We start from the raw sequence: 15698 nt of genomic DNA on the forward strand, positions 1-15698 counted from the left end.
CAGAAAGTTTTTGTTGATTATCCCTTAGAGTCGTAATCGATTTGTTATAATGATCAATTAATTTTTTATGTAATGATATTTGTAAATTTACTGTGTGAATTATTTGTTTTTGATTTTGTTGTAAAACATTTATAGCATTATTATATCTTTTTTCATCATCTGAATCCAAAGTTCCAAGAAGCCATTTTTCTAATTTGCCTACTTCATTTATTAATCCTCTTTTTAATCTTAAATGCGGATAAATATTTTCTGATTTTTTGTCTAAAATATTAATTAAAATTTCTATTCTACTTTATGATTGTTCAGCTAGATTATGATACGAAATAGGATTTGTAGCGTTCGCTTGAGATAAATTAATTTTTAAGCTATAATAGTACTGTTTCAAATTATTAATTTGTTTATGAATAAATTCTAAATCTATATAATATATAAAAGTATGTTTAGTATATATAAGATTACTAATTCCTAAATTAATGGGTAATAACAAATTGTTTACGTTTGTAATCGTTATGTCTTCTGTCTTAGTTGTCTTGTAAATTAGTAGTAATATTAGTATCATTGCCAGCTTCATCTTTCAGTAACAAATTCTTAGTTTTAGTTTTAGGTTTTCTAATTATATTTTTATGATACGTTCCTTTATTTGTTTTTAACAGTACACCGGAGTCTTTTACGATTTCAGCTTTTTTAAATTTAGGTAATTTTTGTCTCGGAATTTTGTTCTAATATAAGCTATGTCTTGATTCTCATAACAGGGTGGATCATTTCCGTTTTCATTTCTTTTATTTATTATTTTTTCTTTAATATCAGCGTTTCTATCTTTAATTTTTTCATATAATAATTTTGATGTTTCTTTATGATTTTGTATATAGTTGGATATTATTAAATTATCGTCTAAATCAAATGGATCGGGGTTGTTTATATGACCTTTAATGATTTCAAATGGTGTAAATTGCGTTACAGAATGACTTGAATTATTGTATGCCAATATTGAATGTTTTATTAATTGATCAGGTGTTAAATCTTTGTTATTTTCTTTTATACATCTAAAATGTTCAATTAAACTAGAATGAAAACGTTCTACAGGTGAATTAGAATTACTATTTTTAGATGTATGTAATGTATAATGTAACTCAATTTTGTGCAATTTGCAAAAGTCTTGAAGGTCGTTATTCTTAAATTCCGAACCACAATCAGCTGTTATTTTATAGGGCAAACCATGATGAGTAACGTAATTTAATATATTATCAACAACTGAGGTTCCATTCACACTTGACATTGAATATGCTTGACCGTAACGAGAGAAAGCATCTATTATAGTTTTTGCTATTTTAAAAGTATTATCTATATGTATATGTTCAAATGGTTTACTAGCTGTTGGGGTTAAATTGAATTTTATTATTGGTGGGTTTCTATCATATTAATTCTTTTGACATATTTCACAATTATTAACAAAGTTTTCTATTTTATATTTGCGCCAATTATAATTTTCGTTAATTAGTTTTTTATCTTCTTTCGAATAGTTAAAGTTGTGAATTTCATATTGGTTTGTTACAAATGGCTGGAGTCTATAGGTAAAGGACTGTCTTTGCGGAAGAACGCTAAAGGTGGATATGGATTATTCTTGAAAAAAAAACTACCATTGAAGCTACCCAATAGAGCATTGTTTGACTATGAATGAATCAAATTTGCCAAATTATTAAAAATAAAATATTTCCGAGGTGTGTACATGCGCGATTCTCAGCCGAAAAGTGGACCGCTACCGTGTGAATCGGCGATTTTAAATTTGGATGTGTCTAAAAATCCAGGCACTCATTGGGTAGCATATAGAAAGATAAATGACAGCGATGAATATTTCGATTCATTTGGTAATCTGAAGCCACCGAAAGAACTTGTCACCTATCTCGACGGCAATAAAATATTTTACAATTACGAGCAGTACCAAAATTACAATCAAATTAATTGTGCACATTTGTGTTTGCAATTGGTAATTCCATAGAAGAGATTACGGGGGTACAAAAAGATGTTTATTAATCAAAAAACTTACAATTTACAATAATGATACTATAATGTACATATAGTGTTCCTTTTATAAATCAATTAGAGTAATATTATCCACTCAACATTTTACGGTGAAATTTCTTTAGTAACAAACTTCTCTAAAGCCTTTATTAGAGTACAAAAATCTATTATATATATATAATTATAATCTACTGGGTGTTATTTTTAAACAATTATATAAATCCAAAACAAAATAATAGTTATCAATCGTGTTTTAGATTTGAATGGATATACAATCATCTGAATACTTTTACATATATAATATTTGCAACAAAAAGATATAATTTATGTGTACATACAGACATCTAATTCGATATTTGAAATAAACAAACCGATCAAAATGTCGTATCGCGACTAACTTGGGTATTGTTTTGATTTTTTCTTGCACAGTAAGATTCTTGAGTATGAATTCGGTCGCTCCTATTTGGAGATTTATTCGGATTAGGTGTAACAAACGGTAAACACGAAAAAACTTTTTTGAATCCTTCGCGAAATCTATCAACAAATAATATAATAAGAAAAACGAATACAATACGAATTTGATAAATATGTCACCTGGCGTTCATCCAGCAGTAAATAATCGGGTTGTACATGGAATTACTCATCGCTAACCAATAAATGAACAAATACAATTCTTGAATATACGAAGCAAACGTAATTGATGGATAATAAAAAGTTAACAGAAAATAAATTTGATAAGGTAACCAACATACGGCGAAAATCGTTACAACTACTATCATCATTTTCACTACCTGCAAATCGTATTATTACATTACAATATTTATTTTAATAAATAATAATAAATCTCCTAGCTCCCCCTTTTTATTACTATATACCTATGGAGGGTAGAGGTAAGGAGAACCATATCCGTGTATCGAAAAGTGTCTGTTGAAAGGAAGCAAATTAGAGTAGGATAGTAAATTAAATTCTTTTTTGAAAATCATTCAAACTATTAATGTATTATTTCGACGAGGCTTCGTATTATAATTTGCTGTTTACAGCTGGACACTTTTTCAACTAATCCTCCATACAAGACGGTTCTCCTTACCTCTACTCTCGATACGTTTACCTTTCTCTTATTCGTTATAATCTCCTTTTGTCTATTAGTCACTTCGCCTATACTTTTCGACCACCATAATTCCACGGCTATTTGGGAATAAGTGAAAATCATCGCACCAATTGGTATTACGTAAGTAAATACTGAGAACGATATGTTGTAACTAAAGAAGGAAAAAAAAAACAACGAATCAAACGTCTCACATTATAGTTGATAAATGTCCTTACAAATATTCCAATTTTGATTGTATGGTATCACCGTCCGGCCATAACATGTAACATGATATTCTGCCGGTACATGGAATTTGTTCTGTGCGAAAATACATTACTTGCGGCATACCCATTAAAACCGCCAAAATCCACGTCCACAAAATTATAATTAACGTACAATTTTTGCTCATTCGTTTTCTTAACGGCAATATTATTGCCATGTATCTAAAATAAAATAAAAAATAAACAAATATCTGATGAATTAGTGAATGAAAGTACCTAAAAAAAAAATATATTACCTGTCTATGGAAATCGCCATAAGTGAAAATACAGACGCACATATAGTCAAACAAGCCATAAACTGTGTAAATTTGCAATAGATAAGTCCGAACGGCCAATGGGCATATAACATGTAGACAAAATTAAAGGTAACATTAAACGTTGATACCATCGCATCAGCTATCGATAGATTCACTCAAAAATAACATATTTTATTAATATCAATAATAAATTCCTCACAAATATAATACTTACATAAAAAATAATTGGTAACCGTTCTCATCTTTTTATTAATCATAATTATCCAAATGACAATAACATTTCCTCCTATAGACATTACCACCATTATAAAATAGAAAATGCACCAAAATATTTGTCTCCACAACGGCAAAATAAACGTTACATCATCAGATCCGTGAGCTAAAAAGGAAATTTTTAAAATATATTTCAACAAAATTAACATTTATCTTACTCTTATTTTTGAACATGGTACAATTACAATTTGGGCTGTCCACGCAATGAGTTATAGTCGAATAGTTCATTGTACGTTATAACATACGAATCTATAACAATTTTTATAATAATTCAAATAAAACTGTTATTTTCGATAATAGATTTATATAAAATTACTTACCTATATAATAAATGTTTTTTAAAAAACGTTACAAGAACCAAATGGTTTATATACTAATTCGCTTTACTCTTCGAGCATCTAACTAGAGACATAATAATCTAATTAATTGAGTTTCTTTTAAAAACGTAGATCTAAACGGGAAATTATTATTCTTAATAATTAATAATGGTTAAGGCGTGGTTTGCAAATATTTGCCATCAACTTAGTGATATTAATTTCAAATAAAGTTGGTACCTACAGGATGAATTTTAACATAAATGTTCTTATACAGTAGGTTTTATATCAATTTTTGTCCATTTTGTTTTCTGAATTATTCGTAATTAAATAGGAACAGAAAACAAGTAAACAGTTATTATATAAAAATAAAAACGATCATATAACTTACTCATATAACAATTAGTACAAGTTTGGATACTGGAATAATTTTGTAAACTAGAAGAAACAATGTATCTAATATTTTTTTATATAGGGTAATTTGAGCGGAAACAAAAATTTCAATTTTTCCAATTTATTTTTTCTTCGATATTTTATCTATTTTCAGAATTTGGTAGTACAATCGTTTGTACCATTATTGCATATATATAAAAAACAAATAATGTTCCGATGAAATTATATTAAATATTAAAACAATCATTTCAGACGATTCGTCGATTGATCACCCTATATATGAAATTAGAATAACAATGTGAGAAAATTTAAATAGTTTATATAATATTGGATACCTTTGCCAATATAAATATTTAGTTACGTATTAAAAAAAATAATGTTATTAATGTAGATGTCGAAGCTTTGTATAAAAATTATTCGTATTAATATTTGATTTTGTTCGGTTCTCAAATAATTGATAAGTGTCGTATTTTATTTTCGTATCACTATAATTTACCATACAAATTCCACCTAATTTTTTTTTTAATATTAATAACCGATGTCATTTTTTTTTAATTTCGCATTTATCTATGGAAAAATTTTAGAAATCCTCAATCTCCTTCACCAATCTTGAATTTTATCTCATCAGATAGGACACCAGATACAAAAGTCAACTTCACAAATTATAAAATTTATTCAATAACGTCAAACACACAATTTCATTTACCGAAGCGAATTACAAAATTATTTATATAGTTTTGTTATTTATTATCCAATCTTCTATGATTTCTTTGTAATTAGCCGCCCACCTTATATTATTTTTCACGTTTTCCAATGCCGTTTTCCTATTAGCTTCACCTGCACCAGCATTTGGATATTTCTCAAAGAATTCTTCCATCTATAATACAAGAATAACAATATTTTAAGTATGTCATTATCAATAATATAATAAAAATAGCCCCGAAATTACCCCTAACAAAGGCAGATCATACATCAAGTCCAGTGTACAATTCTAAACAGAAGAATAAGGAAAACTCTCAAATTTCCAAACCTCTGGTACTCCTTTAAATCTAACGAATCAATCACCAAACGAAATGGCCTCAAGAGTTTCCACAAAGGCTGCAATTGGTGATTGGCAAATGACTTCTTCAACCGATATTAAGCAGGAACTATCTAAACGAGTAAACTAGAAAAATCTACCTCTAACTAATTATCAATTAACCATTTTAATTATTGTAGGTTGTGAGTGAGCTTTTCAGAATGTCTCATAGTGGTTATTCGGCTCCAGTATCAACATGGAATGGTTCTAGATCAGGACTTGATAAAGAAATTCAAAATGAAAGACGGGAGGATATAAAGATGAAATTTGGATCGAATTTTAAATTGAATCCTGGATAATTCGATTCGATTAAATTGATAAACAACGAGAAGTGATTTTACCTCTTTTAATTTTTCCTCCGTAGAAAAACTTGATGTTATCGTAGGGATCATACTACCCAAATATCTATTATTCAGCGTGAATCTATCAGCTAAATATTGCCAATTTGACCTACGAAAAAAGGAATTAATTAAAATTCGAAATGAAAATATATGAAAAAAAAAAATACCTTACAAAATCCCATACAAGATCAGTTCCTATTGGATTGGAAGACATTGTTTGTAATACATCAAAATAATCTTGACTCCTGACGATGCTTTCGTTTTTGGTAACTTCCAGTAATCTAAAATGAAATAGTTTATATGGTTACGGATTATTAAATATTGTAAGTAAATACTTTTTTAATAAATCTACGTTTTCGACATTGCATAAACCAGCCATTATTTTTAATTTTTCCGATGCATCATTTTCGTCTTGATAAATTTGCAACAAGGCGTTCCATGTTTCTACTGAAGCTTTTGTCGATCCTAAAATAAAAATAATATAATTTCATTTTCAATCAAAATCATTCCGAAAACAATTTTACCATAGATATAGACGAAACTCTTCAAATCCGGTGATATAAATTGCCTATCTTTCATCCAGGTATCAAATTTTTTTTCGGCTTGTTCCAAACAATCTTTATAACCCGCTTTACAAGCTAAGCTTATAACTACAGTTCTAGTTAATCTAAAAATAATAAATTATAACAATCGATGAATAAACAATAATAATTACATACTTGTTAAGATGACTATCATTTTCATTTTCAGTCCAGGTGAATTCTTTATAAGCGGGGGTTACAATATTAATCAGATAATCCTGTAAAAAAAATAATATTTATATATTTGATTAAAAAATTTAAACAAATCGTTTACCTTAAATGACGATTCTTGTTCGGATTTTGTACTTCCGAGTCGATTTAAAATCGATAGCAAATTATTGGATCCGGCACTCCAAGGCGTATAATCTCGTTCGTTTTTCAATTTTTTACTCAATTCCAATGGAACCTTATAACTTAATAAACCGGCTTCGGCTATTTTAAAAGTTTCTTCCAATAGATGCGTTTTATCTCCCTTACTAAGCGAATCGTAATTCTTTATTATGTTATCCCATTCCGATAGAGGATAATTCACGCGATAATATCCGATCTGATCGTAATTAAATTTGATCCAAGTAGCTCCCGTCGGTTTCTTTATCGTAACTAGAATATATTATTATATTCCAATAAACTCTTCCATGTTATATTAAAATTAACTTACTGTAATCATCGTTATATTTGAATAAAATGGGTTCGGTCGATTTACCCATATCGGTCACATAAGTAACTGGAACTGACCATTTGTATCTACAATTATCAAACCAAAAAATAGTATACATAGTATATATATAAATAGTAACAAGTGTTGTAAGTAACTCGTGTAACGTACTATACTTTTTTTACGCTAATTCATTTTCTTCCATTAAATTAAAAACATCGCAATTATTTAAACTAATAGTTGTTAATAACAATTGTACAATTATTGTCGTAAATCGATTATTATTTAATAAATCACCTCCTGCATTAACTAACTTAATGGCTGATGAAACAATGGCCCGTTTATTGCTTTGGTTCCGTCAGCTCAAGATATTTAACGATTTTACTTGGTGTATTTCTTTTGATTTTAGCGGTAACAAATTATATATACTTTCACTATTATCAGACATATTCGTAGATAAAGTTGAGAAAAGAAATTGACAATATAAACGACACGATATTTATTTTCATAGCAGGCTATTTATGAAAACTTGCCCTATTTTTAAATAGATTGCATAACGTGTTGCATACATTTAGGGGCATCACTATTTCAATCATAAATATATCTCGCTAATGCTAAAAATTTTTATGTTTCTTAATTGACTGAATTTGTGTAAATAGACCAAATAAAGTCTTGTGTAAATAAAAATTTTATTGTAATTTAATTAAACCAAGAAGTTTAAGTTTTGTTCTCAAAACGCACGTTTATGTTATGAGATCTCTTTACGTACATGTTATTGTTGTTAAATGTCGTTTACAAGTAATGTTGACAGTGCGATTTTTGACGTTTACAGACATGGGCGTAGAAAAATTTTTTAACAAACATCTGTATCGTTACTACGAGCCCCGGCCCATTTCAGTTGGCCCAATTGAAAAAAATTATTATTATTGCTTTTTCAGCTATTAAAAACCGGCAAATTGTTTCGTTTTGAGCACTTTATATTTTCTGTAAACATTTTAGATACTTTTACAGGAGTTACAAGTTTTAACATATGTTATAATTATAAAACAAAAACCAAATAATGTAATCGGAAAGGCCTAAATATTAAACATATATACTTTTAAAAGTTACCATTGCATAACAACCCCTTTATTTTTAATAGCAGCCGTAATTCTTTGAGGCATGGTGTTTATTAAATTCTAGCAGTATTCGGGAGTAAAATCATCCCAAATTTATTGTAGTCTTTTTTTTTTAATTCCAAGACAGTTCTAGCTGGATTTGCACGCAACTGCTTTTTCATTTCATTGTGCCAAAGTGTTTCTATTGGTGATAAATCTGGACTACTTGAAACCCAAGTGGAATATTGTTGTCTGAGAACCATTTCAAGACCTTTTTTTGACTTTTGGCATGCTGCTCCATCTTGCTGAAAAATAAAGGCTTTCTCAGCGGTTAAAGTTACTTCTCTTGTTGGCAACAATGATTCTTCTAAAATATCCAAGTACTTTCCAGTATTGACAATTCCGTTTATGAAATGCAGTTTTCCCACTCCTCTTGCAGATATCCAGCCCCACACCATCACAGATGCCGGAAATTTTACTTCCCGCTTCAAACAATCTGGATGAAAATCCTTGTATATGCATAAAAAATTATTAATTATCTATTTCCAACATATTAAATATCATTCAAAATATTTGACAATATTCATCCAAAACCTACATTAGACGTGAAACTGAAAGTTTAAAACATTTTACTAACAGTTACTTTTTGGCATTTTAAAATAAAGTTTAATAATTTGGAATTTTTCCAAGTGGGTCAACTGAAACGGGACGGGGCTCGTAATTACGATAAATGATTTTTTCCGCTTTCCAAAATATATACCATCAAAATAAATGATAGGACTAACCTATATTTCGTTTCGTTTAAATTATAAGTTGCATTAGGATCGATCAAGAACCTCTTTTGAGTTAACGTATATATATCTCCGGAAACGGTAACATTCAAAATCGGATATCCCATTTGAACAGTAAAAGTTTCCAACATTTCGGCCACGTCGAGTTTATTGCCGTATAAAATTTGTAATTCCTCTATTAGATCTTTGGTAACGGCATTACCGTAGGCATGTCTATTCAAATAGTTCTTCACTCCTCGTTGGAAGATTTTTTCTCCTACGGTTGCTTCCAACATTCTCAAAATCGAAGCTCCCTGGATCGAACAAAAAATAAATAAAAAATTTAGTTAAATATTGGGATAATGTCAACTCACTTTATTATAAGAAATTGAGTCGAATATTGCCGTAATTTGATCGGGTGTTAATACCGTTTGTACGATCGGATGGGAACTGAGGGTTGCATCCAAAGATAAAACCGAATGCATTTCAGAGATGATAAATTGTTCCATCTAAAAAATGATATCGAAATTTATTCGAATATATCTTTCAAAAAAAAAAATTGATCGTACCATTCCCCAAGTCGGTTCGGCGGCTAAAGCTCCTTTATATTCAATATAGGAAGCGAATCCTTCATTTAACCATAAATCATTCCACCAATTCATAGTTACTGAAAAAAAATCATCGATTTCGATTAATTAATTTGGCTTTTTGCTTGCCATTATAATCTGTTATCTATTCGAGAGTTGAATAAACAATAATTAATTAACATTGTTTGTTAAAAAACTAAAAATAATAAAATCAATTTCTTACCGAGATTCCCAAACCAACTGTGAGCTAATTCGTGAGCTATCACCGTAGCCACTCTCTGTTTATTAGCCGTGGAATGTGTCGTATTCGTATAGAGGAGAGCCGTTTCTCTAAAAGTAACAAGACCCCAATGTTCCATAGCACCCGATACAAAATCGGGAATGGCAACTAAATCTTAAATGAAAAAAAAAAGGATAATTAATTTTCTAATAAAAAATCATCTTGTACAATTATTACCTAATTTTGGAAGTGGATAAGGGATGTCGAAATAGTTGACATAATGTTCGATAACTTTCTTTCCAATTTCCGCGGCGTACGTAGTTTTATATAAATTATCCGGACTAGCATAAACTTTGAGGGGTATCATCGTGCCGTTATTGTCGAAAGTCGTTTTGGTATGATCGAAATCGGAAACGATGAAACAAGAAAGGTACGTCGACATCGATACCGTTTCATCGAAAGTAACCAATTCGTGTTCTTCATCATAATCTTCGGTACTCTTAAATTAAATTCGTCATCATCATATTAATTTGACAAGCTCATCTTACGAATTTTACAAAAATTACTTACGGCTACGGGATAATTCGAAAGTGCTATATAGGAATTATTCTTTGGTTTCAAAAGGTGAACTTTATATTTAGCTTTCAAATTTGGTTCGTCGAAACAGGGGAAAGCTTGCCTAGCATAAGTTGGTTCAAATTTACTAGTTGCTATCTGCCTGAAAAAAATACGTTTTTATAATGTATCTTTGGAATATCGTATAGAAAAAATAATAGAATATCTTTTTTTTTATTATTCTTATCAACTCCATTTTAATTCAAATTACGTCAATACAAATCTGAAAATTGATTCTATATGAAAATTAATATCGTTTTAAGATTAATCGAAAGGTTCGTATCTCAAATACCTCGTATATAAAATAAATTATGTAAATTATAATTTAGTTCATTAAAACTGAAAGTACCTACTCGAAGGTAATTTCTAAAGTAAAAGCAAATTAGAAATCTCAATTATTCATACTATGGTGTAATTTATTTATGGAGCGTACAACCTGTCTTAAAATATACAAGGGGTGATGCAAATTTTCGTTATCGAAAGTTCAAGTTTCGATAAATTATTACGTAATGCGTTGATATCTTCCCACTTTTTTTGTTTATTCTTTCATATCGACAAATCACCGTAACTACTGAATAGATATTACGAAAGATATTTAAAAAAAAATGATTTTAACGTCCAAAGTTATATATAACATTTATTGAATGGTGTTTTTATTATTTAAATGGAGATAAAGCTTTTATACCGTAACCGTTCGCATTTCCTCATTTCACTTTCACAACGACTTTCTTTATATTTTTATACTTGTTGATTCTAAACCGATCGTTTCAACATACCAAACTATAGTGAATACAATTTGTTACTATCTATTTAATTTTAATTAATAATAATTTCTATATAAAAGATAAACGATACCTATCGCCATTTATAGAACTTTTGTAATGACTCCTGTAAAACCCTTTAAATTTTCCGAACAAACGCCCTTCGAACTTGACGAAAATGTAATAAAGTCCTGGTAGAATTTTCCGTTTGGTTGTTATAACTATTACTTGAAACTCAGATTTTTCTTTTATGTTTAAAATTGGAAAATTTTTGAGATCCCCCGTATATAAAACGACGTCTGAAATGACCAGTCCGTCACTGTGCAAAACGATATCGCTCCTATAACTGTTAACATTAACAGTTATATTAACGGAACCCTTGTATAAGCCCGAGAATAAATTAGGTAAAAGATTTATATCGTATAAAACGGGTTCGGTGTCGTTCGGTAAACGCCAATAAGTTTTTTGCGGTAGTACCTGTCGATTTACAACAAAAGATTTTTTGTAATTATCACACGCATTGTATAAAATATATTTCCCGACAAATACCAACACTGACAACAAACACGCGCATATTATTAACAAAAAGACACTGAACGTTATTAAACACACAACGGTTTTGTTAGTTTTTCGCGGTTTTTTCTTATCGTAACACATTTTCTTACATTACATTACATTCTTGTTCGGAATGTTTCTAATACAACAACATTTCACTTCTCCTCGGTGTCGCAATATATCGCCGCGAATAAAAGACTAAACATAAAAGAGAAGTGGGAATGTTTCACCTTCAATACCCGGTTAAAAATTGATTATATATCGATATACAATAGTACTAGAATGTATAACGGCTGTTTAAATACTTTTTTTTTATCTTTTGTTATGACAATCATCAGCTAATTATCAAGACAAACATTATATTCATTCAGATATTTAGTTAAGAAAAAAAAAACAGACTCAGATTTTAAATGTTGAAATATTATTTTTGATTTAGTATTCAAATGCTCATTAAAGGCCCGTGTGAGGTGCAGGGCGACATAATTTCAAGGACGGCAACATTTTTGAAATGCCAGAATTTTAGAAATGTAAAAAAGTAGATATAGTCAATTTTGATATTCTTTTCAAAAGTGTCGAAACAGTTTGTTTATAAAAATCCTTTTTCATGAAATTTCGAAGTTAAACATAGACTATGTAAGCTGATATATTTATACTACTAAACATTTCTTTACACAATTTTGGCACAAATGTTTATTTCTGCTTCTTTTTTTCATGTTATATATGGTCTCGAACGATAGAGAGAATACTCAAATACAAAATGAATCTGACTGGGTACCGAGAGGCAAAAGATCAAATATAAGAAAACGAAAGAAGACAATACGATTTTTTGAGGTTATATTAGTATTTACAATAAAAATTAAAATTTTGTTGTGATTTGTGTTCAAATACATACTAGTCTCTGCAGGATAATTTAAACGTTAAAATTAAATGTTATTACTATTACTGGATAATGCATAAAATAGTCTAATGAAAATTTATTCTCCAGTGCAGGAAAACATTCTTCATGATTCTTCTTGATTTATATACGTTTTTTTCAAGAATTTTTAACGTTATCGTAGGAAAAATAGTGTACACAACTCATTGGAAAGTGTATTTAGAACTCGTTATGTGATGTACTATTTTGATGATTCCTGCAGTTAAAATGATAAGTATTCTGAGGATTTCAAAGAGACGTTAAGCATTTTCATTATGAACTTAGTAAAAACCCTCTGCACAAAAAATATACAATGTATTTTTTGTCTTCTCCTTTTTGGTCTCTGAATATCTATGAGTATTTCGGTTAAAAATTGTTCAGACGAAATATCTTTTTTCCATTCTATAAAGAGTAAAAATATAGATTTAATGTCTGTCTGTTGAATCTGAACTAATCCAAGAAATTAATTATGACAGTATAATCGACGTTTTTGCGCAAACCAAAGCCAAGAAAAAGAAATTTTCAAATTATACTTTGATAAATAAATTACATCGAAATTAATGAAATCCATTTTATCAATAAGGGCAGCGCATCTAAACCTAAATCCATCACTAATAGAACCTAATACATCAAAGTTTATATTTTCTAAATAAAGTCATTTTGAAAATAGTATTAGATTTAACGATAAAACCAAAGCTTCTATTAAATATCACTATTTACAATTATATATTTATATAAAAATAATAACATACCTATTTTCACCGGTGGATGTTTTGTAAGAACTCGTATACAGACCGACGATTCTATTTTTCATGTCACCATTAAATTCAATTTCAACATTTTCTATGCCGCTTTTAAAAATGGAATTATCACTTTTCTTAATATTTAGCAATTCAAATGTTTTTTCTAATGTAAATATAGCACTTTCTGATGACAGTTTAACACTATCAATGGATAAGAAATTGCTATGGACACTTATTGTGTCTGTTTCTGATAAAATATCAATAGTTATATTAACTTTACCTAAAATTAATGGAAAATACGATTAACTACAGCAGTTAATGCGATAAATTTATCAGCTCGAACGTTTTTTTTTTTACATACATAAATGACTTACCTCTAAAAAGTCCCGTTTTTAAATCAGGGTAAAGATAAAGATCATACAATAGAGGTTTGACACTGTCAGGTAATCTATATTTATTCATATTGGTCTGCCCAGAAATTTTTTCTTTCTCTAAATTTTGTACTTTTTTTCTTAAATTAGTATTATCAACACCAAATATGGTTGTTGTTATTCCCAAAGACACAGTAGCTACAATAAAAACTGATAATAATTTATGGGATAATATATAAGTGAAAAAAGTCATGTTGTGCCAATGCAATGCCACTATTAAGTATATGTGTTTACAGGACACGACTACTGAAATCAAATCATATCTATGATAAAGTGGTTATCTTTTGATAATACAAGGTGACCTAGACAGTTATTTGTTTTAACTATTCCACATAAAAACATTCAAGTATGCCTTTTATCATTAATATATTTTTAATTATACTAATAACAAGTTTTCAAAAATTAGTTATTATTTTATGGGAGTATAATCTTGTTCCATAAACTACTTCTAACTTAATAAAATTATTTTATTTAACTCATCTAGTGCTACTTCATGATTGCAAAATATCTCCAATTTAAAATATGACATTATTGAAAAAATTTTAATAATCATTGTAATTACTTGAAAATTACTTTTTATAATATTTACTATGTTTGCAAAGTATATTGTCATCTAAAAGATAATGAATGTTTTTGCAATAATCTAAGATTTTATCATCCTCAAGTTATAAAAACATCATTAAGTAAATAAATACAATTGTTTTAATCCTGTAGATTTAAAGGTAGTTCCAGTCTGAATTTCAAATTGAAAAACCCGGTAGCGTTCTATTATTGTTTGAGAAAACTATTAATTTTAATAATAAAAGTATCGAAACAATTAATTAGCAAATGAAACATAATCACATAAGACACTTGTTATTATCAAATTATAAGATACAATTTAAGACAGTTCTCATTGAATAAAATTAATTTTATTGAAGGAAAATTCAATAATTACCTACTTTCAAACAGTTTATATGATAAATTTGAATCAAGATTGTATACATCTAAACACTTATATTACTATAAACTTTTTATGAGAAAAAGCTTTTTCTACTCACATTTAGGTATCTCATTCTTTGAGAAAAATACAGAAAATTTTGTTTTTCCTGCTAAAAAACAGAAAGTATATTAAATTTTAATACTATATACGTATATAGAAACCTTATATATAACCTAAATCTTTAGAGGGACTTAAATTAATTTTAAAGTTAAAGACAATTATTTATGCATTTCTATTAATATATCGATAAAGATTCTCTCTAAATGTGGTAGATTGAGGCTGCGGAATATCAAATATAATATAAAACAATATTGTTGTTGAATGAATCCACATCTAATAATTAATAATAAGTTTCGTTATCAGGTAGCAAACAAACTAACCTTTCAATACATGAAACATTTTTAGAATTAACGCTTCATCCTCTTAAATATAATTATTTATAATAATTCATGTATATTTGAGATTAAATAGTTGCATCTTACCAAAAATTAGTGAGGTTATGTTGTATGATTCAGTCTATTATCATATTTCTACTACTGCTCGCGAAAATCATTTATGAAATTGTTTTTTTTTTTTATAAAAAATGCATTTTTCTCATAATTTTTAAGGACAACATTTATATTTCTCACGCCCATACGAAATTATTTATTTATTGCAATTTCTACAGATGGCGCAACAGCAGCAAAAAACGAAAATTATTCTACCAGGCGTCAAACGGCAGATCACCCCTTATTTTTAAAGATCA

The 15698-nt window shown here is 28.6% G+C and overlaps 2 protein-coding genes across 7 annotated transcripts; both read right to left on the reverse strand.

The window, feature by feature from the left end:
• Positions 1–2116: 2116 nt before the first annotated feature.
• On the reverse strand, positions 2117–4141 carry LOC130891602 (tachykinin-like peptides receptor 99D). The gene is made up of 7 exons (XM_057796437.1): positions 4076–4141; positions 3859–4023; positions 3624–3798; positions 3343–3549; positions 3128–3278; positions 2614–2810; positions 2117–2553 (listed from the first exon to the last, which is right to left on the reverse strand). The coding sequence occupies exons 1-7, from the start codon at positions 4089–4091 to the stop codon at positions 2394–2396; spliced, it is 1071 nt and encodes a 356-aa protein (XP_057652420.1). The 5' UTR covers positions 4092–4141; the 3' UTR covers positions 2117–2393.
• Positions 4142–5263: 1122 nt separating this feature from the next.
• On the reverse strand, positions 5264–15625 carry LOC130891601 (glutamyl aminopeptidase-like). 6 transcript variants are annotated; one of them, XM_057796432.1, is made up of 18 exons: positions 15334–15625; positions 15012–15062; positions 13915–14109; positions 13550–13820; positions 10524–10671; positions 10191–10452; positions 9957–10127; positions 9716–9813; positions 9521–9655; positions 9162–9460; positions 7283–7368; positions 6899–7224; positions 6763–6842; positions 6568–6710; positions 6379–6508; positions 6211–6324; positions 6044–6152; positions 5265–5501 (listed from the first exon to the last, which is right to left on the reverse strand). In XM_057796432.1, exons 1-18 carry the CDS (start codon positions 15350–15352, stop codon positions 5352–5354), a joined length of 2787 nt encoding a protein of 928 aa, XP_057652415.1. In that variant the 5' UTR covers positions 15353–15625; the 3' UTR covers positions 5265–5351. The 6 variants fall into 6 exon arrangements, with proteins under 6 accessions (XP_057652414.1, XP_057652415.1, XP_057652417.1 ...); XM_057796435.1 differs by having other exon boundaries at positions 5266–5501; positions 15436–15619; XM_057796434.1 differs by lacking the exon at positions 15012–15062 and having other exon boundaries at positions 15334–15591.
• Between the last annotated feature and the right edge of the window lie 73 nt (positions 15626–15698).

This window comes from Diorhabda carinulata, chromosome 3, assembly GCF_026250575.1.
Source record: "Diorhabda carinulata isolate Delta chromosome 3, icDioCari1.1, whole genome shotgun sequence".
NCBI lineage: Eukaryota > Metazoa > Arthropoda > Insecta > Coleoptera > Chrysomelidae > Diorhabda > Diorhabda carinulata.